This window comes from Phanerochaete carnosa (assembly GCF_000300595.1).
Source record: "Phanerochaete carnosa HHB-10118-sp unplaced genomic scaffold PHACAscaffold_6, whole genome shotgun sequence".
NCBI classification, from domain to species: Eukaryota; Fungi; Basidiomycota; class Agaricomycetes; order Polyporales; family Phanerochaetaceae; genus Phanerochaete; species Phanerochaete carnosa.
The window spans coordinates 1589178-1606992 of NW_006767633.1; the positions used below are offsets into that span (position 1 = coordinate 1589178).

The 17815-nt window shown below is 47.6% G+C and overlaps 5 protein-coding genes across 5 annotated transcripts; 3 read left to right on the top strand and 2 right to left on the bottom strand.

Moving 5' to 3' along the window:
* Positions 1-121: 121 nt before the first annotated feature.
* On the bottom strand, positions 122-1488 carry PHACADRAFT_258157 (uncharacterized protein). The gene is made up of 6 exons (XM_007396990.1): positions 1462-1488; positions 1198-1405; positions 1127-1146; positions 969-1071; positions 721-918; positions 122-665 (listed from the first exon to the last, which is right to left on the bottom strand). The coding sequence occupies exons 1-6, from the start codon at positions 1473-1475 to the stop codon at positions 453-455; spliced, it is 756 nt and encodes a 251-aa protein (XP_007397052.1). The 5' UTR covers positions 1476-1488; the 3' UTR covers positions 122-452.
* Positions 1489-1644: 156 nt separating this feature from the next.
* On the top strand, positions 1645-5139 carry PHACADRAFT_258158 (uncharacterized protein). The gene is made up of 11 exons (XM_007396991.1): positions 1645-1817; positions 1870-1975; positions 2030-2112; positions 2165-2360; positions 2415-2959; positions 3017-3416; positions 3468-4152; positions 4205-4409; positions 4468-4587; positions 4636-4899; positions 4955-5139. The coding sequence occupies exons 1-11, from the start codon at positions 1674-1676 to the stop codon at positions 5060-5062; spliced, it is 2856 nt and encodes a 951-aa protein (XP_007397053.1). The 5' UTR covers positions 1645-1673; the 3' UTR covers positions 5063-5139.
* A 259-nt stretch (positions 5140-5398) lies between these two features.
* On the top strand, positions 5399-6470 carry PHACADRAFT_258160 (uncharacterized protein). The gene is made up of 4 exons (XM_007396992.1): positions 5399-5660; positions 5715-5848; positions 5909-6162; positions 6216-6470. Exons 1-4 carry the CDS (start codon positions 5622-5624, stop codon positions 6257-6259), a joined length of 471 nt encoding a protein of 156 aa, XP_007397054.1. The 5' UTR covers positions 5399-5621; the 3' UTR covers positions 6260-6470.
* Positions 6471-6724: 254 nt separating this feature from the next.
* PHACADRAFT_258163 (uncharacterized protein) lies at positions 6725-7337 on the top strand. Its single transcript, XM_007396993.1, has 2 exons — positions 6725-6920; positions 6985-7337. Exons 1-2 carry the CDS (start codon positions 6818-6820, stop codon positions 7320-7322), a joined length of 441 nt encoding a protein of 146 aa, XP_007397055.1. The 5' UTR covers positions 6725-6817; the 3' UTR covers positions 7323-7337.
* A 1015-nt stretch (positions 7338-8352) lies between these two features.
* PHACADRAFT_54766 (uncharacterized protein) lies at positions 8353-8633 on the bottom strand (the record flags this gene model as incomplete). Its single annotated transcript, XM_007396994.1, has 2 exons — positions 8353-8460; positions 8511-8633. Coding segments are annotated over 2 exons (231 nt in total), but the record flags the coding sequence as incomplete, so codon positions are not given.
* Positions 8634-17815: the final 9182 nt, after the last annotated feature.

Consider the following 17815-nt stretch of genomic DNA (forward strand, 5'->3'; position numbering starts at 1 on the left):
TAGTACTACGTGCCAGTATCAGCCGCAAGCGCTTCCCAATATTTGGCCGCTTTATACTGCTGTGCGGCCAATCCTTGGCTGCGCGGTTGTAATATTTAGGGGGAACGCACTCTGAGGCATGAGGCTTGGACCGAGGATAAGCGTACCCTGATACACGGCCATGTCCGGGATTAATACAATCCAGAAAGTAGTATACACATCAGGAGATGCGATAGGCAATAGCTGCTGCATCGCCGCATATCGTGCAGCATGCCCGCTCTAAGGTGTCTGAGTACGGGTGTCCGTCCTGGTGAACGACAGCTGTGTCAAGCTGAAGATTTATAGACGCCTCAAGAATGTAGAAACATATGCAGAGCTCGGCTCCAACGGAATGGGATGCGATCCCAGATAACCAGCTCAGCAAGCAAGAGGAGAAAGACAATCGGGGACAAAAATGGCGGTCGCGGGCACGTCTATGCATTGACCGAAGTCACAGGAAAGCCGAAACGCTCGGCTCTCTTCTTCCGCTTCTCTTGCTCTTCTGAGTCGACTGTCTCGGCAGGCGCAGAACGCTTATTGCCTCTGCTGCGATTGATGTTGTCTTTCGCCAGTTCAGGCTTGCCCGTGGAAGTAACAGCTTGGGACAGCCCAAACCGTTTCGCGCGCGCCTCCAGTTTGGCAGAGTCCTGAGGGCGCATAATACAAATGAGCGCGCTCCCTCAGGAAGCTGAAATCGCTTACACCTATGGGTACGTCCTCAGTCCTCTTCGCATCTTTCGTTTGTTCAACAGCCTTACTGGCTTTCGACTGGGCAGGCTCAACTAGTGGAATACCGAACCGGGCGGCACGTGCCTTGCGCTTTTCGAGCTCTGGGTCTTCAGGCGTAACGATGGCCACTGTGTCAGAAGGCTGCGCCGCAGCAGGTGCTACGCTCGACACCTTACGCTCTCAATTAGCAAATTCTCTCGGCCACAGAGAATACGACTTACTGGCTTTGCTGAAGATTTCGGTGCGACAGTTGAACTTGACGCTGCAGGCTTGGCCACCTCAGGTGTGGTGGTCTCAATGTACTGAGCAGACTTTCGCTGAGATCTGTAAACGCGAAGAGGTAGGTTACAAGTCGCGGTACACGATTTCGCGTACTCACTCTACTGGCTGAGAGTCGCTCTTCCATGTCCACGTCAACATAAATGGAACAAGAAGACCAAAAGGACTTACTACACCACTTGTTGGGATCGTGCCGTGAGAGGCAGCAAATGCCGACGCGTCGTTGTTCTCCGGAGAACCATATTGTTGCTCATACACCTTTACGGCCTCTGGCGACGCGAGAATCTTGGCAACGAGGTCTGATTTGTTAGCCTTGCCCGTGACGGTGACTTGTGCTGACGAGAGGATCTCTTTGAGGTCTACAACTTTGAGGGCTTTCCTGTAAGTGTTATGCGTAAGAAGTAATTTCCAGCCAGCAGAGCTTGCGGGACTTGCAGCTTGGACTCCATTTTTGACGTCGAGGAATGTGGTGGGAGGTGTGGTGAGCGGCTCCGCGCGAGTGTCAACACGGGAGACTGGGCGCCTGCGCCACGTGGGCCGCCCAAGTAGTGGTGATCTCGGGATTACTGACTCGCATGCGATACTTGCTGAGAGTGCCACTTCTACCGCGGACGCTTTCTCCTCATCCCCTCCATCACGTCGCAAGAATGTCCAGCTCTTGGTCCTCGACGAGAGTTCGCGAGGAGTTCTTCAAATTCTTCCGCGACAGAGAGCACACCTTCGTCCCGTCCTCGTCCACTATACCGTATGAGGACCCGACGCTCCTTTTTGCCAATGCTGGTATGAATCAAGTGCGTCTGGGTCGCAACGATCTACCAGATACCTTAATAACAGCATCAATAGTTCAAGCCGATTTTTCTCGGAACCGTCGATCCTCATTCTGAGCTGGCCAAGTTGAACCGTGCATTCAACTCTCAAAAGTGTATCCGCGCCGGAGGAAAACATAACGGTGCACCCCCTCGCTAAGTGCGAATGCTCGATATGACTTACGTGATGCCCATAGATCTCGAGGATGTTGGCAAGGATTCGTACCACCACACGTTCTTTGAGATGCTGGGCAACTGGTCATTCGGCGACTATTTCAAGGTATTTTTTTCATACTCTCGGCATCCTGTCAGCTTAAGGGTTCATTATACAGAAAGAAGCAATTGGATACTCATGGAAGCTTTTGACCGAGGTTTATGGGCTCTCAAAGGATCGCCTCTACGTAACCTACTTTGAAGGCGATTCTAAGAACGGTCTCGAGCCGGACCTCGAGGCCCGCCAACTCTGGCTTGATCAAGGCGTTCCGGAGGACCATGTCCTGCCGGGGAATGCAAAGGACAACTTTTGGGGTATGCTTAGTTTTGTCGTTTGCTATCGTGTGTCATAACTCAACGGGTCGCCAGAGATGGGTGCTACTGGCCCTTGCGGTCCTTGTAGTGAAGTCCACTATGACTTGGTCGGTGGGCGGAATGTGGCTCACCTCGTGAATCAAGACGACCCATTGGTTGTCGAGATCTGGAACAACGTTTTTATGCAGTTCAACCGCGAGGACGATGGATCCTTGAAGCCCTTGCCCGCGAAGCATGTCGACACTGGTATGGGTTTTGAACGTATTGTGACGGCCGTTCAAGGCAAAATATCCAACTACGACACTGACGTGTTCTCGCCAATCTTCGCGCGGATACAAGAGCTGACTGGCGTCCGTCCGTACCAGGGCAAATTTGGTGCAGAGGACACTGATGGCATTGATACTGCCTACCGTGTATGTGCTGATCATGTCAGGACGCTCACCTTCGCCATCAGCGATGGTGGCGTGCCGAATAATGTCGGTCGCGGCTACGTCTTGCGCCGTATTCTGCGGAGAGGTTCACGATACGCCAGGAAGAAGCTTGGTGCCCCAATCGGATCGTTCTTTTCTTCGCTCATACCCGTCGTTGTCGAGCAAATGGTAGGCAGCGGGCAGCAGGTGCCGACCAAGCGATCACTACTAATGCGCGATCTCTAGGGTGGTGTCTTCCCTGAGCTCACGAAGCGTGTCGACGAGGTCAAAGAGATCTTAGATGAAGAGGAAGAGTCGTTTTCACGAACTCTCGATCGAGGAGAAAAACTCTTCGATCAGTATGTGCAGAAAGCCCAGGAGCGTGGCGAAACCAAGCTCTCTGGCAAGGATGTCTGGCGGCTCTATGACACCTATGGTTTTCCTGTGGATCTCACGCGACTCATGGCCGAGGAGCTTCGCTTTACTGTGGACGAGGAAGAATTTGAGCTTGCTCAGGCGCAGTCGAAGGAGGCCTCTAAGGCGATCAAGAAGATAAACAAAGAGACTGTCAAGCTCGATGTTCATGATATCGCTGCGCTTGAGAAGAATATCAGCGTGCCTAAGACCGATGAATCTGCCAAATTCCGTGCGTCCATGTCTATCCATCTACTCTTTCTCACTTAGGCGTCTTTATCAGTGCGCGGCAGTATTGACTCACGAGTCGCCGCGTTATACTACAACAAAACCTTCCCCGCCTCGACGGAGCAGATTCCGGAAAATGCTCTGTTTGGCGTACTACTCGATAAGACCAGTTTCTATGCTGAATCTGGTGGCCAAGAGCATGATACGGGAAGCATCGTTGTTGACGGCGTTGCCGAGTTCGAAGTCTCTGACGTCCAGGTTTACAATGGCTACGTCCTTCACATTGGCCAGCTTAAGTATGGCGCATTGTCCATTGGCAATCAGGTCGTTTCTATATACGACGAGCTTCGCCGGTGGCCCCTGCGTAATAACCACACCGCGACCCACGTCCTCAACTACAGCCTTCGGGAAGCCCTCGGCGACCATATTGACCAGAAGGGCTCGCTTGTCGCGCCGACGAAGCTGCGCTTCGACTTCTCGCACAAAGCACAGATTCCCGCTCCTGAGCTTGAGAGGATCGAGTCAATGAGCCAGGACTGGATCCGCCGTAACGTCAAGGTCTTCGGGAAAGAAGTGGACCTTAAGCTTGCGCAAAAGATCCCTGGCCTCCGCGCTGTCTTTGGCGAGTCGTATCCAGACCCTGTCCGTGTGGTCTCGCTGGAGTACGATGTCGATGAGATCGTTCAGGACATCGAGAACCCGAAATGGCGCAGTACTAGTGTTGAGTTCTGCGGAGGCACGTGAGTAGCTTTCCTGTCGTCTTTGTTGTCCTTTTCACTCAAACGTGAATAGGCACGTCAACAAGACCGGTGAAATCAAGGACTTCGTCATTACGGAGGAGTCTGGCATCGCCAAGGGCATCAGACGCATTGTTGCAGTCACTGGAAACGAGGCTGCTGAAGTCAGGAGAGTCGCAGATGGCCTCAAAGTTCGCCTGGATCAGCTCGAGGTTATGCAAGGCAAGGAAAAGGATGCCGGCCTGAAGGCCTATCAAGTAGTGCGTTTCGTTTCGCGTTATTTTGTGTACCTTTGCGTTGAGCTGATGCTGTCTGCAGGAGCTCAACCAGGCGGATATCTCCCTGATCTTCAAAAGCCGACTCCTCGAGCGTCTCTCTACCGTTCGGAAGACTTTTGAGAAGCAAAAGAAAGACAAAGAGGCTGCTGCTAACAAGGCTGTACGTAATAGGTCTTTCAGCCCCTGGTTTATCTCATTGTCGTTTCAGGCTATTGATAGCCTCATCACCTATTTCGAGGAGAACCGAAACGCTCAGGTTTTCTGCGCGAACCTCGACGTTGACGGCAACGCAAAGGTTCTACAAAGCGTTGTCCTCCAGGCCAAGAAGCTGGGGAAATCTGTCTACGTCTTCAGCGTCGACTCTGAGCAGGGCAAAGTGGCGCATGCTAACTTCGTCGCAGAAGATGCCAAGTCGAGAGGTATCGATGGTCGGGAGTGGGCAACTGCTGTTGTTGATGTCTTAGGCGGCAAAGTAAGCAGACATGTTGAAGCTGCATCATTATTTCGCTAACTACACTTTTCTCAAGGCTGGCGGCAAGGTGGACGGCGCTCAGGGTGTCGGCCTGGATGGCACAAAGGTCACAGAAGCGCTCAAGGTTGCGCAGGATTTTTATTTGCAGAAGACCGGTGTTTAGTCTATCTACATGGTTCTTTCTCTTTGTCGGCCTAGTGTGTATTCGATAAGTAAATACTGATTGAAATGGTGAACGGTGAACGGATGAATTGGAGTCTGCACTAAAGACATAGCGTATCATATACCTCGCCGACCCAGATAAGGCCAAGAACAGAAAGACAGGTGAAAAAGAGAAGCAGAAAAGGTAAACAAGAAAATGAAAATTGAGAACTGACAATGACGAGGTGCAGATGATCAGGCAAAGACAAAGCAGTCGAAGATCCGTGCTTGGGGCGCCTAAATCGCTTGAGCGCCTCTTCACATTCGAGTCGCCAGTTCAGGACGATCCAGTGAGAGACGAACTTCAAGACACCGGTGAGTATGCTATTCTGTCGTCCCGAGGGACACTAGGATGCCAGACGCTGTTCGTAGGGGCTGTGGAGGATGGGAATCGACGATTTGGAAGCGGCTGAGGGGATGAAAAGGGTGGATGGAATGCGAGGCTGTGGGATGAACCTCAAGCGCATGGTCTGACTTCCTCTCTCTTCCCTTTAGGTTTCTTCGTCCAATTTTCGCCTGCTATGTCTCTTGTAGTCCCCGAAGCCCACCAGCAGTTTCAAGTGTGTTGAGATTGGTACGAATATGTGAGCTTATCACTAAAAAGCCGCGTATAGCACATCTTGCGTCTCCTCAACACCAATGTCGATGGCAAGCGCAAGGTCATGTATGCCTTGACCGAGATCAAGGGTGTTGGTCGTCGCTACGCTAACATCGTCTGCAAGAAGGCGGATGTTGACCTAAATAAGCGGTGCGATAACTCAGTTTCGCGACGCTGCACAGTTTTCGCTGACACTTCGAGCTCTTGTAGTGCCGGCGAGCTCAACTCGGACGAGCTTGAGCGTCTTGTCACCATCATCCAAAACCCACTACAATTCAAGGTTCCTACATGGTTCTTGAACAGGCAACGGGACATTGTCGATGGCAAGACTAGCCAGATTCTCTCCAACGGCGTCGACTCAAAGCTCCGTGACGACTTGGAACGTCTGAAGAAGATCCGGGCGCACCGCGGTCTCCGTCATTTCTGGGGCCTTCGCGTCCGTGGCCAGCACACCAAGACAACTGGTTCGTACGAAATAGCTGGCTTTTTTGTCTGCGTGACTGAATTTGTCGGCCAGGCCGTCGTGGTAAGACTGTCGGTGTCTCCAAGAAGCGTGGTTAGACGTCTTGCAGTTTTGTTGTTCTCCTCTTCATGCCTGTATCGCACATTACCTGTACATGCCTTCATTTTCTTATTCTATACTGAGCACTGGCTGTCAACGCGAGCTTAGTTGCCTACAAAGCTGTCACATCAGTGAGAGCAACCCCTCGGCGCTTCGCGAACTTTCGCGGCGTATCTGGCCACGCTTTTTAAACTAGTTGATATTCCGTCATGGCCGCCAACTGGTCTTATCCTCTGCACTCCATGCATCCCTGGTTCCGCATGCCGTCGAATAAGCGCAAAACCGTCGACTTCGATAGCTCCGATGACTCGTCCGACGCCGATTCTTTTGTCCCCAAGCGCCGTCGGTGCGATGCCCTCGAGAATGGTCTCGCCCTACTCTCTCTTAACCCTGCGCCGCATCCGGCGCAACAATCCGAAGTAACCCTATCACCTTACTGTCCCTACCTCAGCTCCCAATCCACAAATGGCTTTCCAGCTACACCCGCATCACAGCCACAAGCATTCGATAGTTGGGATGCATATCACCAATCTTCGGTGCATTATGCCTCCTCCGTCATGCTGCCCGGATCCGTAGAAGAGCCTACATCGCCTGCCGCAGCACCAGACATTCCCGACGTGACCATGAAGTCACGCTCGTGGTACGAGCCCGAGAAAGATCGTGAGTACTGCAGAGGCCAAATTCGTATCATCACGCGAGTTCACAGCCCTCCGTTGTAAAACAGGCATCGTCATTGTTGACTTGGACGATTACGACGTTGACGAGCCCGCGGATGAGCCGTCTGTGCGGGTGAATGGCGCACTGCTGGACAGGCTGAGGTTACACCGCGAACCTGATTTCCAGGCAGACTTAGCTCCGCCGGACTCGAGTAAAGCACTCGTGCTGTTCAAGCCATTATCACCACCACTCACGATGGGGAACATGGGCAGAGTAGAGGTGCCGCGGGTGACATTGAGCATGAACGATCAAAGCGTGCGGAACATGTCAGACGATGTAATCGTAAACGAAGTCCCATTGTACGATGATTATGACGACGATGCCATGGAAATAGAACAGATATAGATATATTCAAATCGCAGATACATTCCAGCAACTGGAAAGCCACGAAACCAGTCTAGTGATAAGCAAGATTACAGCTAACAGGAGAAGAAGTAGCAATGTCTACAACAGTGAAGAGAGGTTGATGAAAGCAGATCAGCACATAACTTAGCAAGGTGGTATGCCTGCTAGATAAACGAGGGCACACGTCATTGCCTTTCATTTGTGCTATCGAAGCGCATGCCATTCATTGCACCTGCACTGTGGTCAGTCCGTGTAGGTGAATAGGACACATCAGGACACACCCACCTTGACTTGCGGCAGCGGCAGCATACAACCGCTCAGCCCGATTCAGATATGATGTGTGGTGGCGGGCGTGGGCGTGAGGGTGGGGAACATGATGCATTTGCATCGCTGCATACGTATTGCGTGCATTGGCAATGGTACTTGCGGGCGTGGAAGGAGTAGGACTAGCCTGTGAGGTTGAAGCTGTGGCAGTCGAAGCCGTCGACATGTGACGCTGGTGGTCATGCGTACGCGGGTGGGGGTGAACATGACTATGCGCATGAGCAGCGTGGTGGTCGTGCTGCATATGCTCCGACGGAGACATTACGTCTACCATCGCACTGTGAGGGGAGATCGCTGTCGGCGTAGTGGGATGGGACTGAGGCAGAAATGTCGCGCTAAGCATGTCCAGAGCACCCGCAGAGTGAGGCATAGGCACATGTTCACCAAACGGTGATCGGACAGGCAAGTGTGTTGTGGTAGATTGGGACTGTATAGAGTGGTTTATCTGTTGATCTGGTTTCTGGAGGGGTTGTATTGTCTGGATCTGGATCTGTGGGCGGGGGTGAAGAAGCGGCTGGACGGCAGGGGTCCTTGTCTGCTGCACCTGGTTGATAGTAGTATCTTCGTCGCGAGTGATTTCAACCATGGCCTGGGTGGATGAACGTTCCACAGGGCTTGGTACTGTAATTGAAACATCCTGATCTATCTTGTGGTCCTCATCTTCATCACCGTCTTGCGAATTTGTACCAGACGGTTGCTCCGCTGGTATCTGAGAAGTTTTCTGTGCCGCAATCTCTTCCGATGTGAGGAAACGACCACCAGGACCTCGTGGACGTCGCATCGCATGTTTATGCCGACTCTCGTGGAGGTAAGGCTGCTCGTTGTTCAGCATGGTGACGAGTTTCCAAATATTAACGAACGCACCTTTCTTTGGCGAGACAGTCTGTGCACTTCCTCCAATCGAGCTCTCGCTACCCGCCTCTTTAAAATGCGATAATACTGCTTTGCGTTCACATAAAGCGGCTCTTCGTCGACGGGAGCATCATCCTGGATCTGATCCACTGGAGGCTCAGCCGACTGCTCTTGACCGGTCGACGGCTCCGGGACGGCGGTCTGCGGCAGGAAGAGGCTATGGGTGGACGAAGCGGGAAGAGCACTGGGAGCTGGGGAGGGATGGCGGGACGGATCGGCTGCTGAGGGCTGGTGATGAGTTTGAGATGAGTAAAACGGGTAAACATGAGACTGGTTGTGCGCTGCACGATGTGAGTAGACGGATATGTGTCGGGTTGTGAGAGCACGTACAGTATGTGTGATAAGGTGAGCCGTTGAACAGCTGATCGACGCCCTCCATGGTGATTGGTTCTGCTCGTCGACCACTCACCGCCCTCCACACCGACCATACCTCGGCAATCCCTGGTCGCGTGACTTAGACGCCTGTCCCTTCGTTAGCGCCAATAATGCAACTCGAGTTCGCTCAGTTCATACTCACTGTGTTTTGCAGAAAATTGTCCGGGGCCAATTTTCGTGTGATTTGTAGTGTAGCTGATGAATCAGACAGTGAATCCAATGTAGCAAAGTCGGGAACACCGAAAACTTTGACCTTGGTGTGACAGCTGTAGAGATGCTCAGTATGCATATGAAACATTACAAATCCAGCATGTCCAGCCCCAGGACACCAACTGACACAGTTGTGTGATTCAGGCACCTGCTTGCACCTACTGGACATATGCAATTTTACATGTATCCTCCTGGCTACCTTGGATTCATTGTGAAATTGATGAGTACAGGTTTAGAATTTAGACCCCTGCTCAAAAGGCCCACAGAATGCAACATGGTGCTCTGCAGAATGCGTCCACACCTTCTACACTATCAGCTACCATTATGCCAACCCATTGGTCCATTGGTGGAAACCCATTCGGGGTCTGTGCACCGCCTCTCATTTCAAACACATACTCTTGGCCCATGACACCCAGGAGTGAACAGCTCAAAGCAAAGCATGCTAGGCTCTACCACCCAGAAGCTGTAAACATCTGGCTGAAAGATTTCAAACCTACTGAGGTCAACCTGTACTCTCTTCCTTCTCTGATTCCTGAGGATTAAGAATGCTGCATCTTTGATGTGATGCATGTTCCAGTCCGTCATGCAGTCAGAGCTTTTATGAGCTGTTAATGCTCACTGCAGTCACACCTAGGCCCCTCTCTCTGCTAGATACTTTTGTGATGGCTCACCTGACACTTTCATCTTCTACATGCAGATTGAACTGTCTGCCAGTCTCCAGTTGCCACCTATGGTTAATCAGAAGAGCCTGCAAATTGTTCTCAATGAGTACCAAGACGAGTGCAACAATTTACGCAAGTTGCCCAACTGGGCATACAACTGAACAATCTGCACCAAAATAGAAGCAATTGCTTTAAAGGGCTGGCTTACCCATTGTGCCTTCATCTTTGCCCTCACTCAGCTTCAACTCGAGATCATAAGCAAGCTATTTGTTAGCTGCCTGTTCCAACTGACCAGACCTCTGTAGCTGCACTCTTTCCATGCTCTCATTGAATGGGCCATCACTGCATCTAAGAGCTTGGATGCTGAGTTAGCTATCAAACATTGTGCAAAGAAGCACTTCTTCACGTTTTAGTGTATAACACCTGTGAATTATCAAACCAAAGCAGTTGCTATTAGGATACAACTGTCTAAAGTATCAGGAGATAATGTATAAGAAGTGTGGTCTATGATAAACACAGTGCCAATGCCAATAACACCTATGCAAGGACAGCAAGCATTAATCTGCTACTGACATATAAGCCTGAGAAAAGCAAAATATCCCCAGAGACATACCCATAGCCTATCCATGAGATGATGATGGTGCCTGTGAAAGCAATGAAGCTGCCCAAAGTGTTAACAGAGAGCAGAATAAATCTGACTGCAGTGGCAATGACAAGATTGCAATACACTCTATGCCAGTGTGAGTCTAACAGTGCAGCACCTGAAACACCTGAACTGGAACTTACATGTTCACAGCAGTGGCCTCAGCACTGCATGAGTGCAAGATATTGACAAGACACGCATTACCAGGATTGAATTGACACTGTCATCACAAAACTGGGTGATGATGCCCAAGCCAATAATTGACAGTGACATGAGCACAAGCCTACCAAATGTTATTGTGTGCAGGTGGTCTTTGGGCATCTACACTCTGCTATGCCATTTGTGCCAAGAGACAACTATGGGGTTTGAGAGGCACTTGGCATAAGTTGAGCTGACTGTCTTTGATATTAGCAGATTGGTGTCATGAAGGGCAGAGAAAGGCACACTAATGTCAATGTGACAAGCACCAGGCTGATGTGGACTTGCGTCGACACACCACGAGGGGTACTGCGTGGATCTAATCAGAAGGCGGCGCCGATGAGGTCTGGCGACTAATGTGTTAGCTTATTCAGCTAGCCCAATTAACTAAGTATATTAGCAATCTGTACTACGATACAAGTGGAGGCTTACCTAGCCCAATTAACCAAGAGGTTGAGATGGGGCTAGGTAGCGACAAAGGGGAGCCTTATATACTAGTCAGGTTGCACACGGACCAGGCTTTACATAAGCGACTGGTGCTACGGCGACTGCTAGTGTCTAGGGGACTTAGGCGGGGAAACGAGGGCCGGTGTGTCATACCGTATGACGTTGTCGGGCCAACGGGGATCGGAAGTCTGTTGCCGATCGGACTCGGAGGTAGACGGGGCCGGTGTATCATGGCTTATGACGTTGTCGGGCCGACGGGGATCGGATGTTCGATGGAGATCAGAGTGCGGCTGTTACCGAGGAAGCATGATGCGGCAACGAGGCGGCGGCGATGCAGGCGCATCTAATGCGCTGATGCGTGCCCGTCGGTGATGCGTTCTCGAGGTGTTTAGCGCGCGGCTATGGCTTGTAAACTGGCGCCTATGCGCCGACGACGTTTGGAGGGTCGTATAATCGTGGAATAAATTGGAGAAAATGGGAATAAAATAGGAGGCCGGGGCTATGCCCACGACACAGGCCAGATGATCTTAGGCTGAAAGAAAAGTGTCAGAAGGAAAGAGACAATCACTGCAGAGCCTATATTGCACTGTTCTCCATGAATAGTAGTCTGCAGTTATATTGCTGATTGTAGGAGTAATAGACATTCTGAATAAAACAGCCTTAGCATATCAGTCAGTGCATGACAGGTGCAAAGGTAAATTGGCTTACATCGAAGAAGATGCCAAACACCCAGCCTTGCTCTTTTAGCCTGTAGATGTCTGCTAGAACACCAATACTAACAGAGAGGCCACTCAAAGCACCAAAGGTCTGTATGACATGTTTGATGAGGAGCTTGGTGATACCTCGCACTGCTCTCGCATCAAACAATCTAAGGGCCAGAGTTACCATGAACTACAAGAGAATTTGTTTTCTGCTATTTGAGGCATCATTTAGATCTAATTCAGTAAAGAGATGCAGGGAATTACTTACAATGCACAGATTCCAGAATAGGCCACCCATATCAGACTGCTTATTGCACTGGCAAGGATTGACATGTTTGCAGCAGTAAATACACTGACACAAGAGAGAGAGGCATCAGACAGGTTGCTCCATTGCTGGAGACACGCTGCTAAGAGATATGCACAGGCAAAAGAGACAGGATGTACACATGCAAAGTTCAAAGTTGAGGTGCAGCAGTAAATGTGTCAATATGGAAGAGGAAGGCATTAGATAGATCATTCCATCATTAGAAACACACTGCTGAGAAGTATGCACAATTTTGAGAAGGATCTTCTTTCTGTGCTGGCCTTTTGTCAATGTCTTCATGATTTCATGAACCCTCTGAGTTGCTTTTAAGTTGCTCTCCTGTGCTGAAATTGTCACAACCTCATGCTCAGGCTCCTTCAGCTTTATGCGCAGTCTGATAAACCTTCACACCAACCCACAGACAAAGTAACATGCACTTTTATGTCTGCAAGCCTCTGTATAAGTGCCTCATGCTCTTACCTGCTGTGCTGCATGTACCATTGGCTCTGTCAGAATTAGTAGCAGGCAAGATCCTTGAATATGAACATGAACATCAAAAGCGAGAGTGGTTGCTTCGACATGGTGCCGTAAGATATGAGATGCTTGTCAAGTCTGAGAAACTTGAGCATTTGCATTGTTAGTGGGCCAATCACTCTATTCAGTAGCAGTTGGATCAGCTGGTAAGTCAGGAATGTCAAGTGTGAAAGATAGCTAACATAGGTGGGTGCTTCATCTTGCCACTAGTCATCTCCTTCATATGTTCACAGAAGGACTAGTCTTTTGTGGTGGGCATAATGATGGTGACTTCCTAGACAGTCAATGCATTGTGCATTTTCTTGGACTCTAATATTGCATAGTAAATGCTGCTGATGTGGACAATGCTAAACATGCAGCACTGAAGGCATAGCCTTTACTGATATCTGTTGAGACACATTGAGGATGGAGTGTTGTGAGAAGGGCACTGAGCACAAGAGATAAATCCGCACTTTTATAAATGTTCAGATAGTCATAAGCAGCATAAGCAGCATGTTGAAGCCTGGTAATGAAGCTGATTGAAGTTAGTAAGACCTGTGTTAAACTTCTGTCCTTTTATAGAAACCCAGATGCTTACATGCTGTCTCCATCTTTTGTTCATCTGCACAAGCAATAAGTTACTCTCCACATCATCTGACCTCTAGACAATGGGCTAAACAGCATACAAGGTTGTGTTCTGGAACTAACACTTCTACCTTTAGTTTTCTACTATGTTCTGGTCTCTACATTGGTGGTACACTTTTTTTAAAGATCTCATTCAATGTATCTCTGACTCACCTTTGCAGGCTCCTATTTGGCTAAACGACATCCATGAACCTTGCTAGTGCAAAGAAAAGAAATGCAATGAAAATCTGATCTTGTGCTCTCTGAAAACCAAATATAAAGAGGCTGATCACTGTGCTACGTTAAGAAAAGTGACTCAAACCTGACATACTGTCATCTTTGGACAAAACCCAGCTACATCTTTGTTCCAGCATATCCAGCCCTTACCAAGCAGGCAACAACCTGAGCCATCCAACTACAATCTTTACAGCCAGTTTGTTGCAGGACTTGGGCATGCTGTATCAGTTGCATTAGCATTCAATATGCTCTCGGAAGAGGTTTGTTGCTTATACGCAATTTTTGTGTCAGGTATCTGACATCTATTTCTTACAGCCTACATACTCCAGCTGACCCTTTGTTAATGTCGCACCTTTTCACACTTCACTATTCACATCTTCGCTGCCTGTGCTTTCACCACACTGACAGGCTCAAACTGCTGCCATAGAACAAGAAGGCACATATCTTATTACTTCCATCTACACTTCAGAAGATCTTCCTGATCATACAATTGATGAGCATAACTAGAAAGATACATCATCATCTAAGAATAGTAGTGAGGAAAATATGCCCAGCTTTCCTTCTCGTGAATGCTAAGAGAGCAACGCACTCGGCTCCAACATTTTGCTTTCTACTCAGTCTATATCTTTGCCTTCAACTTGTTTAGAGGTTGCTGATGTTGCCAGCAATGCTGTACCACAGCCCATACTGGATTTCTTTCACTGTTCCAACTTTGTGCCAGTATACATTCCCAGCTCTGCCAATGTCCATTCTTATCTGGCCCTATATTTCATTTATCTGGTGATCTTGTGGCTTTATACACAGTGCTGGCTTTCATTTCATGCCTGCAATGCACTCTTGGTGGTGATTTCTGTCATTTTATCAATGGCTACTATTTTGATTAACACTCCACTATGCACTACCCTCACGACTGTTATGGCCCAGCTGCATGCAGATGCGTAGTTTCAAGAGCTGTTCATGGAGCACTATAGCAGGCTCATCAACACTCTCCAGCATGCTTCTTTGCATTATAAATGGTAGTACCATCATTTAAGATCCAATTCTAAACTTGCAGGGGCTTCTGAAAGCATAAATTGTGCTGGAAAGAGCCAAATAAATTGTGGAAAAGCACAGGATATTCTTCCTGCACTTCTTCACCATGTGCCCCTAAGTTTGGGTTGGGGTACACTTCTTGCACTTTCCACACCTTGCATTGCTGCCATCTGGGCACTTTCTGTTGAATGCTGCCCTTAAAACTGCAGAAAATGGCAGGAAAATAAAAACATATTCCAGGGGCCTCCTATAAATTATAATAAATTCTTAATATATTTCACTATATTCCCCTACTATATAGCGTAGTGTTTGCAGCTTTCAAGCATGCTCATATTAGGTAAAAGGCCAGTAGAGCTGTTTGACTTTTTTTTAGGAAAATTGTAAAAAATCGCAAAGTATATTTGCAAGTACCTTTGCTTATACATAATGTATATATTTCATACATTCACATCTTTCATCATGACTTGGTTTGATTGGTGTGCTATACACACTGTCAATAGCTAAGTAGAAGCATGGTGACTTTCTGATCACATGATTAATGCAGACTGCATTTCACTAAGTCTAGATACTTTTGGTGATCACAAATTAAGCTGCTAACTAAGCTTTCATTGTAGTCTGATAATACAATATACATGCACTACTACTCTTCATCAGACAAGTCTGACTCTGACTTCAAGTCCACATTTGCATTCTTCTCATCTGACTTGTTTACAATATAGGACATGAGAACACATGTGTCCTTCTCGCAATCTCTACCATCATCTATAAGCTTGGGATTAACACCTTTATGTGTCCACATTGCTTGAAACCCGTGCTTTAGCCCATGCTGATATGCTGCTTGTCTAGCAGTATATGCCTCTATGCCTAATAGCATTGCTTGATCTTTATATATATCACTACAGCTAGACCAATGATTATCCTAGTCTGCGACATCCTTCTCGAGCAACTCAAGTACATGCTGCTTTTCTTCTGTAAATTGATTGTCTTCCTTCTTAAAGTGTTCATGACAAGTTTGAGACTGGAGATATTCACTTTACAAGGCTATTACATGTTAGTGGTTAAAGTACTACTATGAGCAAAACATGCACTGTTGTTCATTCCTTTGAAGGACTCAGCAGATAGCTCACCCTCCTGACCTTTATCTGCTAATGCCCATATTTAAGACATGGCCCTTGTCTCCTCTGATTATCTAGATTCTGCACTATGTTGATCTCTAAGTGGCTCTAGCTCCTGCATACACTGAATGTCCTTCTGCTCTAGCAACTGCCATTCATAACACCAGTCTTTTGGACCACACAGTGCCAGCTTTGCTGCTTGCACAGCCCAGTACTTGGCAACAGATAAAAAAGTATTAACAGATGGCAGAGGGATGAACAAAGCTATTACAAATTCACGAGACATGGAAACAAGATGTAGCGTAAGTGAGCTACTTACAGATAGTGCACACGCTGTCCTCACTCTTGACAAAGTACTTCAAGGCATCAGCCTCACTGGCAAATGAATGGCCATAGCAGAACTTGTTGTTGCTGAGCATGGCATTGTAAGCTTCTTTGGAGTTTGACAGATAGGTAATCAGCTGTGTAAAGTCAGTCTAAGAATAGCAATGGTACTTACTGTGTGTAATAGATGTTCAGCTCACGTTTGCATATAACAATCTAAAAGAGGCTGGTTTCAGTCAGCATAGAAGTCTTGCTGTTCTCTGAAAGATCTGCATTAGCACCTGGAAAGATGCAGCCTAAAGCAGGAGCAATGTACCAGAAGAAGCAATCAAACTGACATTGCTGACAGTAGTGTCAAAAGTTTTGAGACTGAAAACCAAGTGCAACATCACAGACCTGATGGCATCAGTTTACATGTGTTCTGCTGTATCACCAAATCTACTGTCAGTCACTGACACAAGAGTTGCAGAAGTGGGAATGATAGTTGAAGCACTACTGTGGAAAAGTGGAGTGGTGTGCAAAGACAACGTGTGGGCCAAGAACAATGTGCAGAGCAAGAACAATGTGCAGACTGAAGACAATGCATGGGTCAAAGATGACATGCAAGTCACAGAGGCATGAGAGAAAGAGGCAAAGCCAGAAGCAGCAGGTGCAAAACTAGAAGCAGCGGATGCAGGGTCAGATGTAGAAATTGTGATTGCACAGTCCTCCATAGGGCAAGCATTGAGGATAGCTTGAGCACAGGTGACAAGATGTGGCAAGGTCTCAAAATCAATGCTGTTGTTAGCTGTGAGGTTCTTCAGTCACTCAACCCACTGTTCCCAGATAATAACTAGGCCTGAGGCATTGGACCAGGTTTGATTAATTATGTAGTAGTAACTACTATGGTATGCAATGTATTATTTACTAGTAACTGAGCTAGCAACTATGTAGGGCCTGTAAAGCCTCTTTAACATCTTTTGACATGCTATATATGGTGTTTCTATCAACTGAGACTGAAATATAGACACACTGCAGCCTTAAAGTGAGCAAGCAAATGTCTGAGTTTGAAATTAGGCTGCATATGTAATATACTGCTTTTTTGAAAGATGACTAAGCTAAAACATCATTCTAATATGTTAAAGCATTTCAAAACATATGATATATTTTGAACATACTACATATTGAATGTTTTTATATTATGTCATGGAGAACATATATACAAATATATTCTCTATTAGTAAGCAATCTATCAGATCCTTATTTGAGCTGCTATTCACAAAAAACTCATCAAAAGCCAGCGAGTTTTTGGATATGTATAGTAGCACTTTTAGATTTGAAATAAGCACCAGAGCACAGAAAACTAGCTTTTGCAGGCTATTACACCTGTTCTCCTTTTTTCCCCTTATAGAACTACCAGGACAAGTGTTAGAATAGGTTCTAGTATGCCTGTATAGTGTATTTCTTAACCCTCATGTTTTCCTATGGTGTGTATATTATAATAAGTAATAAATAACCTTTAAAGCGAAAATAATACCAGAAACAAATGGTCCTGTACCTTGTATAAAGCTTAGAAGAAAGTCGGATGGCTCTAGACACCTTTAGGCATGTTATATCAGTATGGGAAGGCAATTTGAAGGCTAGAATAACATGCAGAGATGCAGGCAGGAGGTTAGAACTCTTATTGCACTCATAGTAGCTTGGCCACTGTTCTCAGCCATTAATAATGAATGTAGCTAGGTACAAATGGTTATGCAGGTACTCTAACACTAGTAGATGATATATACAGCTCTGTGGAGCTCTAGCATACTGGTAAAGGGCTGAACTACACCTGTGCACAGATGGTGGTTTTGAACTGGTTAGAACTTTATCAAGGTGTCACTCTAGGGTTAA